The sequence below is a fragment of the Amphiprion ocellaris genome, chromosome 4 (genome assembly GCF_022539595.1).
Source record: "Amphiprion ocellaris isolate individual 3 ecotype Okinawa chromosome 4, ASM2253959v1, whole genome shotgun sequence".
NCBI classification, from domain to species: domain Eukaryota; kingdom Metazoa; phylum Chordata; class Actinopteri; family Pomacentridae; genus Amphiprion; species Amphiprion ocellaris.
In genome coordinates, this window is record NC_072769.1 from 1907679 (window position 1) to 1924689 (window position 17011).

The 17011-nt window shown below is 41.4% G+C and overlaps 1 protein-coding gene across 2 annotated transcripts; it reads right to left on the reverse strand.

Moving 5' to 3' along the window:
* Nucleotides 1-12250: 12250 nt before the first annotated feature.
* On the reverse strand, nucleotides 12251-16607 carry LOC129348661 (uncharacterized). 2 transcript variants are annotated; one of them, XM_055009569.1, is made up of 2 exons: nucleotides 16468-16607; nucleotides 12251-15888 (listed from the first exon to the last, which is right to left on the reverse strand). In XM_055009569.1, exon 2 carries the CDS (start codon nucleotides 15456-15458, stop codon nucleotides 13512-13514), a length of 1947 nt encoding a protein of 648 aa, XP_054865544.1. In that variant the 5' UTR covers nucleotides 15459-15888; nucleotides 16468-16607; the 3' UTR covers nucleotides 12251-13511. The 2 variants fall into 2 exon arrangements, with proteins under 2 accessions (XP_054865544.1, XP_054865545.1); XM_055009570.1 differs by having other exon boundaries at nucleotides 16423-16607.
* Between the last annotated feature and the right edge of the window lie 404 nt (nucleotides 16608-17011).

Below are 17011 nucleotides of genomic sequence, written 5' to 3' on the forward strand. Positions count from 1 at the left end.
AAATCCATTGAGAAAAAAAATCCGGCAGCAGGTGCTGATGGGAATGCGTTTTGCTCCCGACATGTCCCATGGCACATGGCATGTCCCGACAAGCCCAAACTTCCGGCCTTATTAACAGCAGTGAACTGATCCTAAGATCAAAGAGACTGAAGACTCAGGCTGGGGATGGAGCTGCGTGTCTGTACAGACTGAGGTTTTATTCTAAAGAACTGTAACAAACCTGGTTATTATTATTATAACCCTACCTCACTCACATGTCCATGCACACAAGAACAACTTGAATGCTTAATTACAATATTTTTTAGGGTTCTTTGAACGTTTGGTTGGCTGCAGTAAACATTAAAACCACCTCTTTAATATTGGTTTAGTTCCCTTAATGTTGCCAAAAACTGATGAGGTCCAGTGAGACATAAACCTCTGAAGGTGTGCTGTGATATCAGGAACCAAAATGTCAGCAGCAGATCCTTTATGTCCTTGAAGATGTGAGGTGGGACTTCTGCAGATTTTACTTGTTTTTCTGGTACATCCCATGGCAGACTGAGGAATTTGGAGGCCAAGTTGACTTCTTGACCTCTTTATCATCTTCCTGAAACAACTTCTGATCAAGTTTCGTGGTGTGGCTGGGAACATTATCCTATTAAAAGAGGTTACTGCCATCAGAGTACTGTTGCCAGTAAGTGGTGTACATGTCTGTAACATAGACTTTATATAAAGATGGACGTAGCCACCGTGACGTCACCCGTTGGTTTCTGCACTGAGAAAATGAAGTCCAGATTTTGCTACTTCCTGGTTGACATCTTGGATTTTTGGAGCCAGTGACGTCAACAAGGGCGGAGCCAGAGAGCAATGATTGGTCAGACTGACTGAGAGCCGAGGACTCTCTGTCTCTCCCACATTTACCGGATCTGCTGTTTACTGACACTGCTGCTAACAACGTTATCCTCCAAAAGTCGAGCTAAACTGTACAGGTGAGTGTTAAACTCATCTTTGTTACTAGTTGTACTCTTCTCCACAACTGGACAACATCACATATAAAGCAGTGACCTACGTTACTGTCGCTGAAGTTACTGTAAGTTAACATCAGACTGTAATCTCTGATATTAACATGTTCTAACATCCTGTTTTAATGTTGTTCTGTAAATCTCAAGTTACGTTTCTTAACTTTTTGTTCACACTAACGCTAAATCAGGTTAGTCAGTGTCATAAACTAGTTAAGTGTTAGCTGTAGCTAAGTGTCCTGCAGGTCACAGCTGATCAATCTTCACGGTTCAATCATAACAGATCAATAACTGCTGTCTCGAGGTGCAGTTCGTCAATGATCAGCAGATAGAAAGGAATCTACATTAACGTTCCTCCACAGAACTCTGTTACTGATGAATGTTGATCTCTCAGTTCAGTGAATGAAGAACAGTTCAGTTCAGAGTTAATATCTCTGTTCTTTGCTTCACATTTTTTTCTCTACAACAGCGTATGGTCAGATAACTGTGTGGAGCTCATGCTAATGCTAATGATACATTACAATAAAAAGAATAAACTTTATTGTCCATCTAAGGCAGTAAAATGTTATTTGGCCTCAATCAGGAAAACAAACATTTCCATAAGATTAAAAAATATGACAAAACACAACACTCTATTGTGTTCCATTAATGCTGCTGTGTTCACTCTGATATTTAATGTTCCAGCAGTTGGACTGATCATTGAGAACATCTGCTCTGATGGACTGAGAGCTCCAGAGAACATGAACATCCAGCTGTGGTTGTCTGAAGAGTCTTTTCTCCTTCATCACTGTGAGGAAGAGCAGCACTGATGTCCTCCTCATCCTTCCAGTAATAACAATAATGCTGCAGATTCAGCTCCTCTCTGCAGAATACAACTTGTCTTGTGACTGTTCAGTGTTTACACTTCACTGTCAGCAACACTATTAATTTCATCCATTTATTTCATGTGTTTACACATCTTTACAGTTCACAATTGTTAAATGATGTAGTTTTTAAATGTGCAATAAAGGTAATAATGAAGCTCCTGCTCTGAATGTTTTAATGCTGCATATCTGCTATAAATAACATGGACTTTTTATATTGTATTTCTGCTAAAACAGCAGAGATGAAGTTAAAGGTGATAAATGGAACCTGTGAATACTAAGAACAGAGAATAATAAACTGCTGAGACTTGGTCCTTGAGTCCTTCTGTAAGTGAAAGTTAAACAGGAAGTGGTTCACTGAGGATGTCGTCCATTCAGCCTCCTTCTTCACAACCAGATGAGGTTTTCCTTCTGTTGGCGTCACTCAGAAGATCCTCACAGTGAACATGAGACACCTGAGATGAAGACAGACATCACAGTATCAGCATCAACAGCAGAGGTTCACTTTAAAGTGACCCTGGAAAGATTTCCTATTTCATATAGTTTTCCAAGCACTGAAAGACAGAAAGGTCTGTCGTCGCTTTAGCTTTAGAGGAGAGGATTTTATTCTTCAGCTTATCTGTGCTGCAATTTAAATGCAATAACTGTAGTGTACATCATTACTTTGGTCATATTCTGGGAATTTATTTTCCCAATCTACACTGCAGGAATAAGTACTACAACAATCAGTCATTAAACAATGTTAAGCATTAGAGAGAAGATTTACTGTTTTCTCCAGTTTAACTTCAGAGACTCAGCAGATATTCAGGACTACTGACAACACAGAACCTTAACCTCACTGTTTTAATCACATTTAGGTTTTCTAAATGTTACATTAATGTGAACCAGCATCTCCACTGACAGTTTTATTAACTAAATGTACCACATTACAGTTACACAACACACTTCAGCTGTTTACATGAAACTCAACACAAACATCATTAGCTTAATGCTACATTAGCTTTAATCAGGCTACGACTGAGCAGCTAGCTCGGTTAGCATCGCTAATTCACATTAAAGCTAATATTTACTGGATGCTAACTCTCTTCTCTGCCCAGAAATAAACTCCACCAACATCTGGAGAGCATGGCACACATTATATCTGACACTAAAGCTGCATGTAAAGCGCATTAAAAGCAGCACCGTTAAGAAAATAAACATTTACTGAACTATCAGAGTCCTTTCAGTGTCTGCTGGTAGAATCAGCCGAAGGCAGAAAACTGGTTAAAACAAGCCAACAGGCAGAAAAACTGTCTGTGGAAAATGTTCTGCTGCTTCACCGATAAATCAACCAACAGTTATTATATCAGAATTAATCCAACCGAGGAGAGCAGAGTTCACGGTGACTGAGTGTCTGGGCTGCCTCCTCCATAGGACCTGTCAATCATTCCAGACCATCCTGTCAGTCAAGTAGCCCCGCCCCCTGGCTCCGCAAAACTTTAACGCTCTATATAAAATTCAGTATTGACTTATTTTAAGATCAGCCACCTGATCTCTCGTTTTGACCATAACAGCTAACGAAAAAAAAAAAAATCCTGAGCCGTTGAAAAGCAGTCTATCAAATTTTAGTTTTCCCGTGATGACCTGGGGTCTATGGAGCCAGAGGTTTTTGGAGCCAGCCCCTGGCAGACGGTGTGATATTGCAAGGTTCTGACACTTCAGGGTAGGCTACATCCATCTTTATTATACAGTCTATGGTCTGTAACAATGTGTAGGTGTGTGTTAAGGGGTCAGATTCACAGAATCAGAGTGCCTTTATTGTTGCTCCATTTGCTGCATGTAAACAGTAAGTACAAAAACAGAACAAAAACCAAATACAAATAGTGATAGGCTGGTAAAAATGTTACAAAATATACACATATACACTACCAGTCAAAAGTTTGGCCACTCCTTCACATTCAATGCTTTTTTATTTATTTGTATTATTTTCTACATTGTAGGTTAGTACTGAAGATTAACACTTCTTTTTTTACAACATAATTCCATATGGATTCTTTTATTACTCAGCCAAGGAATGCGACAGAGTTGTGTGACGATCGGCGCACGTTTGTCTATTTTTCCATCTGTGCGCAATAATAGTCAGAAATGAACGGATTTGGATGACATTTTCATAGGAAGTCAGAGATGGCGCAAGAACCACCTGATTAGATTTTGGCACTGATACAGCTTATAGTCTGGATTCACGGATTTGTTGAAGATTTCTGTATCATTGCGAGATAGTGGCATGGCGTCACTGTAACCATGACAACAAGTGAACACTAAGTCAGCTGCCTGCTGACGATCACATGATTGTGATCTTACTACAAATCCACCATTACGGACTTATTGGGACTTATCCGTTGGAAGTGATACAAGAAACAATAGATTAAATTGTGGGGGTGTTTCTGAGTCCCATCAATTCCTGCTGCTCGCTATGTATTTAGGTCACACGATTTGGTATCTGTACGTAATGTATATTAAATCACCACATTCTATAGTGCCGTGATTTCTGATCATCAATAACTAATAAACAAATGCTGCATTTTTAAAAAAAAAAAACATAATGTTTTGATGTCTTCAAGGTTAATCTACAATGTATAAAATAATTAAATGAAAGCTATTGAATGAGAAGGTGTGTCCAAACTTTTGACTGGTAGTGTACATACATATATATTAGGGCTGGGGCATTAACGCGTTAATTTTGATTAATTACAGAGACAATAACGCGTTAAAATAATAACGCGATTAATTACGCCCTCCACGGTTCCCTCATTTCTGGCACACCGGTAACTCTGATGAACACTCCAGCCCAGTAGGTGGCGGTAATGAACCTAAAGTCTGTTTGTAGCCATGAAGAAGAAGCACAGGAAGCACTGAGTGAAGTCAGGCACTGGTGAACAGTGAAGGGAGATGAGACTGTGCAGAAAGTTTTCTTTTAAAAATCTTCCTGATGGCAGCTTGAATAAAAGCCTGGTTGTGTGCAAATTGTACAACAAAGAGTTTTCTGATCACTGCGTCACTTCAAGCCGACGGTATCACCTCAATGTAAAACATGTTGCTGTTAGCACCAGAGCTAACGTTAGCTACGAGTCATGCTAACGGCTACCAACGTGTAGCCATCCCATAATAGACCACTTTTCTAGACAGTGCTTGAGTTTACAGAAAGTCTTAAAATGTTGAATAAAATCGCTATAATTGCACTTCGATTTGCAGTAATCTGTGAATGTAGCAGACAGATGAAAAATGCAGATAAATAGAAATGAAACATTTTTGTGGTTTAAGTTTTTACTCCATCGAGGCTCTGCCTCCTAGGAGGAGGAATAACCTAAACAACAAAAATATCTCTTTTAATAACTTAATTATAAACTTTTTGTTTGTAAAAAAATTACATAAATAAAAATTGATATTCCAATAAAAAGAACCATCAAAATTCCACCATTTATCAGACCCAGAAAAGATGAAAACAGAATGAATCTCTGGATTTTCAACTTTCTGAAGCTCCTTGAACTACTTATGCTGATTTTATGTGCCATACAGTGGAAAAAACAACTAAATTCAGGCTTTAAGTCATCAAAATCACTTTTTTCTATATGTCCCATTTTCCTTTTGTTAAAATAAATTTTAAATTATAAACATGTATATGTCTATTCATTGATTCAACTGTCAACCACAATTTTATTTGAATTGAAAAACTTCACTTATTGTGTCAAATATTGCTATTTGACAAAACTGCAATTAATTGTGATTAATTAATTACAACACCTGTAATTAATTAGATTAATTTTTTTATCGCGTCCCACCACAAAAAAAAAAAAAAATAAAATATATATATATATATATATATATTTACACAATTCATAAAAAAAAAATCCCCCCCGCCACGGATATTGCACATTGACAAAAGTTAGATATTTCAGATATTTCACATGAATGAGGTTCATTGCACACATATTTTGGGGATCAATAGCAGTATGTGTTCTGTGACTGTTCAGTGTGATGACAGCTCCCAGAAAGAGTCTGTCTGTGTATGCTTTGAGTGACGTGTAGCACTTACCAGAGGGCAATAGGTCAAACATGTGGTGTCCCGGCTGGCATGAGTCCTTCATGATGTTACTAGCTCTGCTGTGATAGCGAGAGCCAGCAACGTCCTCTAGGCATCCACATGTCAAAACACAGTTTGCCAGCAGAACATTGCAGAGCATCACCTTACTTCTGTCAGTGCACCTTCTACCCATAATGTCTGCTGCTGTCATGTTTTTCCCAGATAAACAACACACCCTAACCCTAAACCAGGCCAACTTCTTCTATTGCTTCGTAGTACAGTTGTGCTGCTTACACACCCCCTTTTAGGTGCTTTCAGCTATGTTCAGGGATCAACATGGACACAACATGACCATTCTGAGTCAACGCAACTCCACATTCAGCCAGTTGTGATGCACTGACACCTTTCTATCATGGTAAGCATTAAGGATTTTAGCAAGCTGTGCTACAGTAGCTCTCAGAGCATGACACCTGATTTTTTGGAGATATGCTGACCCAGTTATCTAGTAGTTTGTAAAAAATGTTCAAAACCATATGCTGCTCATTTTTCTGTGTCCAATATGTCAACTTCAAGTATTGACTTTGCTGCATATTATACCCCACCCCATGATCAGAGTTATTCACTTCACCTGACAATTGTCTTGATGTTGTGGCCGATCGATGTATAAACTAAACACATTCAAACACTGGAAGCAAAGTCCTAGAGCATAATGACAGTGCAAATGAACCTACAAAGAACAAACATGCACATCTGCAGCTCTCCTCCTTTCATGTAAATTTCTACAGAATTTCCTTGTTCCGCTGTGCTGGCAGGAACTTTACTGATTTGGTTTTCCCCTGTTGCTCTTTTGACCACATCAATCAGCTATTTCCAGTGAAAACAGACTACACATTCCTGACACAGCCTCTAACAGCAGATGAAGGGAATTAGAGAAATCTGGTGAACATAACAGAGCATTTAGCTGCTGAATAGTCGAATACTTCTGGGAGTTTGCAGGGACACAAACTGAGCACAGAGTTGATTCCAAATGAATGACTCTGTTGCTCTATCACCCCTACAAAGCCTCCTTCACTCATACTGCCAAACACACCCCCGTCATGATGACAATCCTCCTGATTCTGGATTATGGTGACATCATTTACAAAATGGCCGCAAGTACTGTGCTCAATAAACTGGACACTCTTTATCACTCTGCCATCTACCTTGCCACTAACACACCCTTCCACACTCACCACTGCCATCTCTATAAATTGGTGATGTTTCCCTCCCTTCATACCCAGCAGCTTCACCACTGGTTTCATTTTATTTATAAGTCAATTCTGGGCCATACACCTCCCTGCCTGTCCTCTCTTCTTCACCTTGCCCATAATTCATATCACACTAGGTCTAGTGAATACATCAAGCTCATCATCCCCAATGCTTCTGCTATTTTGGCCGTAACTCATTTCGCTTTGCAGCAGCTAACGACTGGAACACCTTACCAAACGCCCTCAAGCTTGCAACTTTCACTCCACTCACCACCTTCAAGTTTAAACTCCAACAGATTGTGGTTGACTGTTGCTCCTGCTGATCACTTTGAACTTTTCTTACATGCATACTTATATACACACACACTTTCTCACACCTCGTGCATGTTTTTTTTATTACTCACATGCATATGCTCCCATGCTTCTTACATGTTTAATTTTGTTCTATGTTGTTTTTATATGTCTATTTGTGACTGTAGCTTACACGTGTATTTGTTCCTGCTGGCACCTCTTGGCCAGGTCATATTTGCAAATGAGAACTGGTTCGCAAACATTTTTACCTGCTAAAATAAATGTCAAATAAAAGATCTGTAGGGTGCCCGGATAGCTCAACGTGTTAAGCGGGTGAGCCGTGTATAAGGGCTGGTCCCTGACGCAGCAGCATGGGTTTGATTCCTGCCCACGGCCCTTTGCTGCATGTCTTCCCTCCTTTCCTGTCTGTCTCCACTGCACGTATCAATAAAGGCAAAAGGCCAAAAAAATAGATCTGTAAAAAGGCATTTTTTTAGTGAGCAAGTTTAAAATATCAGTTTTTAAGCTAAAATAACTTGTGAATGTCGTACTTACATCTTGTTTCCGCAGCAACCAAATGAGCAAAAACTGTTATTGTATATACACTACTGTTCAAAAGTTTGGGGTCACCCAAACAATTTCTTGTTTTCCATGAAAACTCCCACTTTTATTCATGTGCTAACATAACTGCACAAAGGTTTTCTAATCATCAATGAGCCTTTCACCACCATTAGCTAACACAATGTAGCATTAGAACACAGGAGTGATGGTTGCTGGAAATGTTCCTCTGTACCACTATGGAGATATTCCATTAAAAATCAGCTGTTTCCAGCTACAATAGTCATTTTACCACATTAACAATGTCTAGACTGGATTTCTGACTCATTTAATGTTATCTTCATCAAAAAAACTGCTTTTCTTTCAAAAATAAGGACATTTCTAAGTGACCCAAAACTTTTGAACAGAGTATATATAGTGTTTAATATAGCTAAATATTTTCTACTGCAGATATTTTGACTTGTCATCGTAGAAAAAGCTCAGCTACATTAAAGTATTATTGTAGGTATACACAGTGTTTCATATAGTTAAATATTTCCTACTCATAGTAGGAAATGCTCAGTTATATTAAGTCATGGTAGGAACCAGGAACAGCCACCATTAATTTTATTATTTACACTTTACAAAAGCATCAGTGTGGTTCTACTATTGGAGAGTGATGGCTTTGTTTTTGATGACACTGACAGCATTGTCAGATCTACCCACCTGTATTTCATCTCAAGCACTGCTATCTGTCCAACAGTAACACATTGACCAGATGTCACCACCTTCTCTCCCCATAAACTCTCCGCTGGTTGCTCTTCCCCCTGTGATTTCCACCTGACATTAACTCAGAGCTGTCAGTTATGGACTCAGCTCTGCAGGCTTTGTTGGTAGACTTGGTTCCATACTCACTGCATGGATGATTTCACCAAAAACTGAAAACTCTGATAACTTTCCGGAATCCAGGTTCGTTTTTGTTAACTTCTGCCAACTTGCTATGCAATCTTTAAAACTGTCCCCACTCCACATGCATGATAACCTTTTTTTCCAAAACAAACTTGGTTGCTAGTTTGACAATTTGTTAGTTTAACAAAGCATAAAGCCCAAAATGACAGAGGAGCATACAAAACTGCACCAATCATTAGTGGTAATCTCTCAAGAAATTGTTTCAACAGTTTAAAACATCTTGTTTTACTTTTAAGACACAAAAATCTATTAGAAAAATTTAATAAATAAAGCTATAATACTTTTTTTTTTACATCGAGGTTTTCTTCAAAATAAATGAAATTGATGGCCCTGACTTTACCAGCCTCTGAATTTTTTAAAACTTGTCAAAAATTCAATTCAATTCAATTTTATTTATATAGTGCCAATTACAGTCAAATTGTCTCGAGATGCTTTACAGAATCCATATGCCTGAACCCCAGAGGAAGCCAGAAGGCGATAGTGACAAGGAAAACACCCTTTTAACAGGGAAAAAACCTCCAGCAGAACCCGGCTCTAATGTGGGGGAACCCATCTGCTGCTGGCCAGGTGGGTTGAGAGGGACAGAAGAGGTAGAGAGGTAGAGATAGAGGGATAGAGGTAGAGGGTTACAGTTGGTGTTGTAAAAAAATTGTTGTAACTCATCTAGTTAAAGATGTCAGACAGTTGTTCCACTTTAAAGGTCCCCTCTACTCATGCAATCAACAACAACAATCAACAATCAATCTTTATTGGTCATTGCACACTTTCATATACAACGAAATTTCATTTGAGCTGCCCTGCCAATGACAGCTCCGGCTGCTGCGCAGTGCTGCGCGCACCTTTCTTGAAGAAAAAAGAAAAAGGACATGTTGGGATCTGGGTAGGGATTGCAGAGGGTAAAAGAAAAAAAAAAGGCTCGTTGTACCAAATGAAACCTCCAATGTTGGGAAATTCAATTTGAGAAGGAACCTAAAACAAAAAAAACCCGCAAACAGGCAAAGCATGACATAAGACAAGGATAGTTGGGATAAGGATGTGGGGAGGTGGAGGGGGGAGCACCACACAGTTAGCTGGTTCCTGTGCAGGTGCATGGATTCCTGGCTCCTGTGTATAGTGAGGGAAGCTTGTGGAGGCAGGGGGGATGGTGGATATGGGAATGTGTGTGTGAATGTTTAGCTCAGTCCTCAGTTCATGAGTCCGATGTGTGTGTATGCGTGTAGCCCATCTTCTTCCGTCTCAGACCTCCGGTGTCTCAGATTCGCGAGGGTGGGAGCGCGATAACACAGCAAGGTTGCTATGGAGACGTCCTCGGTTGGCCCGGTCCAAAAGTCAACAGGTGTCCTTGGGAAAGTGGGGGGGGGGGGTGTAGGAGAGCTATCTCTTGGCCATGAAACTTCCAGAGGAGCATGCAATGACATATTCAAAATTACTCTGCCTTTAAATAAAAAATCCTGATTCTGATGTTTTCCACATAAAAAGTAACATCAACCCTTTTTCCCTCTTGCTGTGAAATTCTGTATAATTATTTATACTTTTAAAGCAAACATTTCATGTTTGTTGGAAGTTATGAGTAAATCACACTTCTTTAAGTAATTTATTAAGAATAGATTGATTTTCAAAACACTTGTGATGCCACAGTTTTTACATCAACAATAGTTTCATGTTGAGTTCAGACGTGTCAAACTCTGCATGTTAATTATTATGACCTGAAAACAGAGCAGCAAAGTGAAGGAAATAATTGACTTACTGAAATGCTTCAATGCTACTGAGCCATCATTTACATTATAAATTACACCTGTGCTTTGTAATCAAAATGTCTGAATTTCTGTTGTGTCAAAGATTTAAGCTTTTCATTACTTTTTGTGAATGTTTCTCACTTACAGGAGTTCGCTCCCTTTGCCAACCTAAATCTTATTTACCTCCAGTAAATAAAACAACACCAGAAGATTCATCCAGAGCTCATATTAAGAACCTTTACAGGTTCAACATCATAAAATCATAACGCAAAATGCTCATTGCCACATAGAAGGAACTGAGTGCACATTGTATAACTTGAAATCTTAGCTAATATCACAAAACTAAACATATCATGGTGTATTTTGTGGTTTTGCTGCCATTGGAGTAACTTGCATATCTCTTACAACCAGCCACTAATCCATGAGCGTAAGTCAATAAATCCGCCCCACCCTGCTGTCACATTTCATTCCCGTAATGACGCAGCTGCTGCAGGTAGGAACACACACATCATGGGAACGAGGAAGGAGCCCTCTCAGGATCCTGTGGGCACGTGTCCAACAATCCTACAACTTACATCAGTTTATTGCAGTCGGAGGAAGTGAACAGTAGCAGGGAAGCTGTGTGTGTGTGTGTGTTGTGAGGACATAAATCTGTTTGCACAATCGCATTGAAAGGACCTGTTTCCCATTCAGTGACTTAAAGCAAGTTCCCATAAATCTTATATTTCAAGGTGAACATAAAGGTCAGGTTTGGGGTCAGGCTAAGTTTCTAGGAAACGTGATGGAACCATGACTTTATATATGTGTGTGTGTGTGTGTGTGTGTGTGTGTGTCTATTCTAGTTTGTTTTGGACATATTTTGGTTTGAAACTAACACAGTTACAATGTTCTGGTTGCTTTTCATGCCCTCAAAGGGCTGTAGGAGGAATAGGGTCACATTTTAAGGCTGAAGGAATACTTAGTGTGTAAAGTGTAGATTTGGGTCCTTTGATTGGGTGTCCTCACAAACACCTAAAGGCATTTTTAGACTCAAATGACAACAGTCTCTGCTCAGCTGCACCATCTTGTGTTCAGCAGAGGTTCTGCAGCCACAATATATGAGCTCTGCGGTGAAAAGTAAGTCAGGACATTTACTCAAGTACTGTCCTTTTTTTCCTCTTAATTTGACCTCTAAACTTATTTTACAAAACAAAATGAGTAAAATTCAACACACTGTTAAGGCTTCAATCATTGATTTCACAACAAAAGTGGTTTCTGTTAGTGTCACAAGCTTTTCCACCAAACGGAGATTTCATCATTAAATTTCTCTGAAGCTTTTATTTAGTGTTGAAGGTGCAAACAAGTAAAATGACCCTGTAATTCACAAAGCTTGGAGAAACAAGCTTAGTTTTTTCTTCTTCTCTGGTCCGTTAATCATGTCAGAACCCCTCAGATTCATCGTAACCTTTAAGAGGGAGCCTGACCCTGAGGTTGGGAACAGCTGGACTACCTAATGACTACCTAATGACTTAATTTACCTAAAGGTAAATTAAGATAAGATAAGATAAGATAAAGATAAAGTTCTTTATTTCTCCCCACTCCAGGGGAAATTTACATTGTTACAGCAGCTTTATTTACAATATATACAAGGGTGAAAAAAATTTTTAACAGAAAAAATAAAAATAAAGTTTAAAAGTGCAGAGATGTGCAGTGCAAGAATGTCAGTGCAAATTTTATGGTTTGGGGTGATAATGATATAGTCCAGTTTATGTTAACATCAGCCAGTGATGCTGATGTTGTAAAGTCTTATAGCAGATGGGATGAAGGACCTGCGATAGCGCTCTTTCTTGCAGGGTGGATGTCTCAGTCTGCTGCTGAAGGAGCTGCTTAAAGACCCCACAGTGTCATGCAGTGGGTGAGAGGGATTGTCCATGATGGATGTGAGCTTTGACAACATCCTCCTCTCACCCACCTCCTCTATGGAGTCCAGGGAACAGTCCAGGACAGAACCTCCTCCTGACCAGTCTGTTTAGTCTCTTTCTGTCCCTTTCAGTGCTCCCTGCTCCCCAGCAGACCACTGCATAGAAGATAGCAGACGCTACCACAGAGTCATAAAATGTCCTGAGCAGAGTCCTGCACACTCCAAAGGACCTCAGTCTCCTCAGCAGGTGGAGACGACTTTGGCCCTTCTTGTACAGGACCTCTGTATTGTGTGTCCAGTCCAGTTTATTATTGAGGTGAACACCCAGGTATTTGTATGTGTCCACCATGTCAATGTCCAAACCCTGGATGTTCACCGGTGCAGTCCGGGATGTCCTCCTCCTGCTGAAGTCCACGATCATCTCCTTCGTCTTACTGGCGTTGAGCTGCAGATGGTTTCGCTCACACCAGTCCACAAAGTCAGAGATGACCGTCCTGTACTCCCGCTCGTCCCCCTCAGATACGCACCCAACAATGGCTGTATCATCGGAGAACTTCTGGAGGTGACAGCTCCCAGAGTTGTAGTGGAAGTCCGATGTGTACAGGGTGAAGAGAAAGGGGGAGAGCACTGTCCCCTGTGGGGCCCCCATGCTGCTGACTACCACATCAGACACACAGTCCTGAAGCCTCACGTACTGTGGTCTGTTGGTGAGGTAGTCGATGGTCCAAGCAGCCAGGTGACAGTCTACTCCTGCTCCTTCAAGCTTCACCCTAAGCAGAGAAGGCTGGATGGTGTTGAAAGCACTGCAGAAGTCAAAGAACATGACCCTCACAGTGCTGCTGGGTTTCTCCAGGTGAGTCAGTGATCTGTGCAGCAGGTAGACCACTGCATCATCCACTCCAATGTTCGGTTAGTAGGCAAACTGCAGTGGATCCAGATACTGGCTCACCTGGGGACGGAGGTTCTTGAGGACGATCCTATCCATGGTCTTCATCAGGTGAGAAGTGAGGGCCACAGGTCTGAAGTGGTTAGGCTCCCTGGGGTTCCTGGTCTTAGAGACAGGAACCAGGCAGGACGTCTTCCATAACAGAGGAACCCTCTCCAGACTCAGGCTCAGGTTAAAGATGTGCAGCAGCACCTGACAGAGCTGCTCTGCACAGTCTCTAAGGAGTCTGGAGCTGATTCCATCAGGACCTGCAGCTTTCCTGGTCTTGATCTTTTTAAGTTCACTTCTCACCTGATCAGCTGTTATGGAGAGGCAGGGGGAGGGTGGCAGGAGGAGGGGTGATGGTGGTGGTGGGGGGTGAGACGAGGAGGGGTGATGGGGCTGTATGTGGAGTCCGGAGGTGGTAGAAGACGGGGATGGGAGGAGGGGTGCTGTTGGTGGTGTTGGTGGTAGAGAGCTGAGGTGTGAAGAAGGAGCTGGCTGGTCGGTGCTTTGATGAGAGGGGGGAGGAGTGGAAGCAGAGTCAAATCTGTTAAAGAACAGATTCAGCTCATTGGTCCACTCCTGGCCTCCTGCTGCAGCTCCCCTCTCATGGCCTCTGCTGTAACCAGAGATGGATCTCAGGTCTCTCCAGACCTCCCTTGTGTTATTGTCCTGCAGGTGAGATTCCATCTTGGTCCTGTAGCTGCCCTTGTCCGCCTTGATCTTCTTCTTTATCTCCTTCTGCACCCTCCTCAGCTCCTCTTTGTCCCCAGATCCAAAGACCCTCCTCTTCTCCTTCAGCAGGGCCTTCAGTTCCAGGGACACCCAGGGTTTGCTGTTAGAGAAACACCGTACTTTCCTGGTCGGTACGATGTTCTCTGCACAGAAGTTGATATAGTCCGTAACAGTGTCTGTCAGTGCATCAATGTCCTCCCCGTGTGGACCACACAGCACATCCCAGTCTGTGGTCTCAAAGCAGTCCTGCAGCACCTCAGTGGCCTCGTCAGACCACTTCTTCACATACCTGATGGTGGGGGGTTGTTTCTTCACCATAGGTATGTAAATGGGCTGCAGTCTCACCAGGTTGTGATCTGAGTGGCCCAGCGGGGGGAGGGGTGAGGAGCTGTATGCATCCTTGATGTTTGCATACAGCAGGTCCAGGGTTTTATTGTCTCTGGTATGGCAGGTCACGTACTGGGTGAACGTGGGGAGAGTGGCAGAGAGCGATGCATGATTAAAGTCTCCTGAGATGATGATAAGAGACTGAGGGTGAGATGTTTGCAGCTGGGACACTACACTGTGGATGAGTTCACAGGCTGCAGCCGCATCAGCAGAGGGAGTGATGTACACAGTAATGGCTATTACATGTGAATACTCCCGGGGCAGATAGAACGGACGCAGACTGACCGCCAGTAATTCTACATCCTTAGTGCAGAGCTGCTCTTTAACGCTAATGTGTCCAGCATTACACCATCTCTCATTCACATACATCATGAAGCTCCAACCCTTTCTCTTACCACTCTCCCTCACGTTCCGGTCTGCTCTGACCAGATGGAATCCGTCCAGAGTTAAAAGTGAGTCCGGAGTGAGTTCGTTCAGCCATGACTCCGTGAACATCATGAGGCTGCTCTCCCTATACTCCCACTGCAGCCTGGTCAGCGCCGTCCGTTCTTCCATCTTATTCGGGAGAGACCTCACATTCCCCATTATTACGGATTGAACGGACGGCTTGTAGCGTCTCCTCTTCTCCCTACACTTCAGTCCTGCCTGGCATCCTCTCCTCCTTCTGCGGAGCTCAGCTGGGATGTCTGGTCTCTCCCACGACGGCAGCCTGGCCTGGCTCAGCGCCAACAGCTGTGGGACTGTGGGAGGAAGCCGGAGTACCCGGAGAAAACCCACGCATGCACAGGGAGAACATGCAAACTCCATGCAGAAAGATCCCGGGAAAGCCGGGACGCGAACCAGGGACCTTCTTGCTGCAAGGCGAAAGTGCTAACCACTACGCCACTGTGCAGCCCCATGCTACTTATGTACTTGTCTATTAGATTAATTTAATGTGTTAGGTTATCATATATATATATATATATATATATCAAGTGTTCCCCCACTTTCAATGACGCGTGACTATTATTGATGATTTTCTGAGGGTAAGTGTGCAGTTTCCCCACTTGAAAAAGGATGTTCATCTACTCGGGTTATGAGCTGGGCTCAACTCATGAGTCAGACAGTTGCTTTCTTTTCCTCCTCTTTTATTTTGCAATAGTTCCAAGGTCATAGAATACAACGATGGCAACTTAGGTGACAGGTTTGGTTGAAAGGTTTAGTCGATAGGGTTGGTTGATAGGTTTAGGTGAAAAACCTTTAAACAAACACAAAAGAACAATGTTCACAATATTGCATTCGGCAGATAATAACAGCCATTCCCCTCGTACAATTCTATCTCACTAATAAATGCCACTCATTTTACCTGCATTTTAAAGAGTTGATTTCAATCACATTTTAACAAATTTTACTCTTAACATTTCTATCAGACTTTTTTTTAAAATTATTTTTATACTTCTTAATTCATATTCTTAAAATTATTTAAAGTGCATAAAGTGACTTTTTAAATTGCATTCCGTTCCAGATCAAATAAATAACCAAATAAAATAAAGTGCATAGTACAAACCCACGTTACAAACAGAATGAATTTACTGGATTTTTTAACCTTAGCTGGAAACCCTCTAATTAGCACCAATTAGCCTGCAGTCTTATTTCCAACTGAGCAATTTCAAACACACAGCAATAAATGGCATACGGACATAGGAAAGTTAACAACCAGCTGCTCGTGGCCGACGCCGGTCCCCGTGGCTAATGCTAATGCTATTGCTAACACGTTTTTACAGCAGCTCACATCGGCAGGCCAAACAATCTCCTAGGTCCATGGTTCTGCTCTTACCGGCCGCCACCCGGATTTCCGTAGATGAAGCAGGTCCTGCACAGTCAGTTTGCCGCAAATCCTTGTGCTCACAGCCACTTTGTTTGAGCGAGGTCATTCATTCTCCTTCCCTCTCAGTGCTGCGTGTGTCCCATTTTATGCTGCCGGTAGCCAACCTGCAGCCGCAGATTGGTTCCGCCCCAGCTGAGCACCTATGTAAATGCTTCTTCCAGTTTGACTTGACTATATATGTATATATATATATATATATATATATATATATATATATATATATATATATATATATATATATATATATATATATATATATATATATATATATTTGCTTATGAATACAAGACTTTTACTTGTGACAGATTATTTTCATAGTGTTGTATTGGTGTTATTATTTTGTACTACTTACGTACTACATTTCATCACTGCACATGATCACGTGCTGCATTATTTATATCTGGCCAGATGGGTGTATAAACACTACTGTTCAAAAGTTTGGGGTCACTTAGAAATGTGAAAAAAACAAACAAAAAAAAATGTCCTAATTTTT

Bases quoted from the DNA above. Each gene is read 5' to 3' on its own strand.
- LOC129348661 (XM_055009569.1), bottom strand. From the start codon at position 15,458: ATGGAGTTTGCATGTTCTCCCTGTGCATGCGTGGGTTTTCTCCGGGTA.